Consider the following 1335-nt stretch of genomic DNA (forward strand, 5'->3'; position numbering starts at 1 on the left):
CGGTACCAAGAGGTCGCGCACGGCCTGAACCTCAGAATTACCAATCACGGCACGAGCCTTGTCGGCATCAAATGCTTTGGCAATCTGACCTCGGTTCAGACGGTTCGTGACGTGGTTTGCCCAGGCTTCGTCCGCCAGGTCCGGGTCGCGGACGAGTGACCTGAGGCTCTGGTCGACTGCGTCGTTCGGGTGGGCGCCCGCGCCGGCGTTCAGCTGTCCTCGACGGCTCTGCTTGCGTGCGACTGCCTTGCGCATGGCGTCCGCGACCCGACCTAGTTGCCCCGTCACAAGCCAACGGAGACGATCGTGAAACATATTGCGCAGGTCAATCGTAGACAGTGCGGTCGAGGGAGCAGACAACAACATGCTAGGCAAGGCCAAAATCAAAGCCCAGCACATCTCTCGCTCTTCAGCGGTATAGTCCGAATGGACGGCAGACCAATACAGCTGGCTCAAGGTGGCAGCCATCAGCTTGGTCTCGGTGGCGTTGGATGGGTAGCGGCTGCGCTGCATCAGTGGATGCCGGGCGAGCTTGAGCAGCTCACAGACACTGACGCGAGACCCTACACACTGTTGGGGCCAAGCGCCACGCATAATCTCAAGCAGGTCGTGTCCAGCCGCATGAAACAACGCCTCGGTCGCTCGCTTCAGATTGGCACCACATCGGGAGCGGTGTTGACTGATACCAGCAGCTTCGAAGAAGAGGTGACACTTGTTGCACTGGGTGACCAATTTGGCCTCCATCACCTGCTTGACCAGATCAGTGGCTTGCTCGTCGTAGGGGTGCTCGCGTAGTACATGATTGATCCAAGCTTTGCGGTCAAGGCGGGGCCCCTTGCATTTGCAAAGCCCAAATGGGCAGGCGAGGAGTTGCCTGTGGCCAGATGTCTTCAGCAGGACCTTGCGCTGGGCATCCAGCACGTTGGCAGCGATGGGCGGAGCGGGATCGCTGAGAAGAACATCTTGCTCACTCTCACTGTGTTCGCCCGCTGTATTGTGTGTTTCACTCTCACTGACTTCGCCAAGTGGGGCTGAGTTTGCATGCTCACTGTGTTCGACAGGATGTGAAATGGCAGCGGGCAAAATGGTAGTGGCAGGGGGTGAAGCAGAGGGCGGAGAGGGATCGGAATGGGTTTGCTGTGTATCCGATGGATCTGGCAGCACCATTTGAGCGGGTGTAGGTGATTGCACCAATGGCTCAGGCGTGGCACTGCCGTTTGTGTCACCGTCACCATCATGCGCGGGAGGGGCGATAGGGGTGGGCGCGCGGAGTGCGGTGGAGCGAGGAGGGGAGTCGCTTTCGTCCGAAGACATGGTCAAAAAATCCGATGGTGT

At 59.0% G+C, this 1335-nt stretch overlaps 1 protein-coding gene across 1 annotated transcript in view; it reads right to left on the reverse strand.

Annotated features, from left to right (window-relative positions):
- MONBRDRAFT_13139 (uncharacterized protein) overlaps positions 1-1335 on the reverse strand; it is a gene marked incomplete at both ends in the record, with an annotated part of 8917 nt that overhangs the window by 5693 nt on the left and 1889 nt on the right. The window contains one exon of the mRNA XM_001751039.1: positions 42-1154. Coding sequence (XP_001751091.1) covers positions 42-1154 — 1113 coding nt within the window. The remainder of the gene's footprint in view (positions 1-41; positions 1155-1335) is intronic.

This window comes from Monosiga brevicollis, genomic scaffold (genome assembly GCF_000002865.3).
Source record: "Monosiga brevicollis MX1 MONBRscaffold_94 genomic scaffold, whole genome shotgun sequence".
In the NCBI taxonomy this organism is placed as follows: domain Eukaryota; class Choanoflagellata; order Craspedida; family Salpingoecidae; genus Monosiga; species Monosiga brevicollis.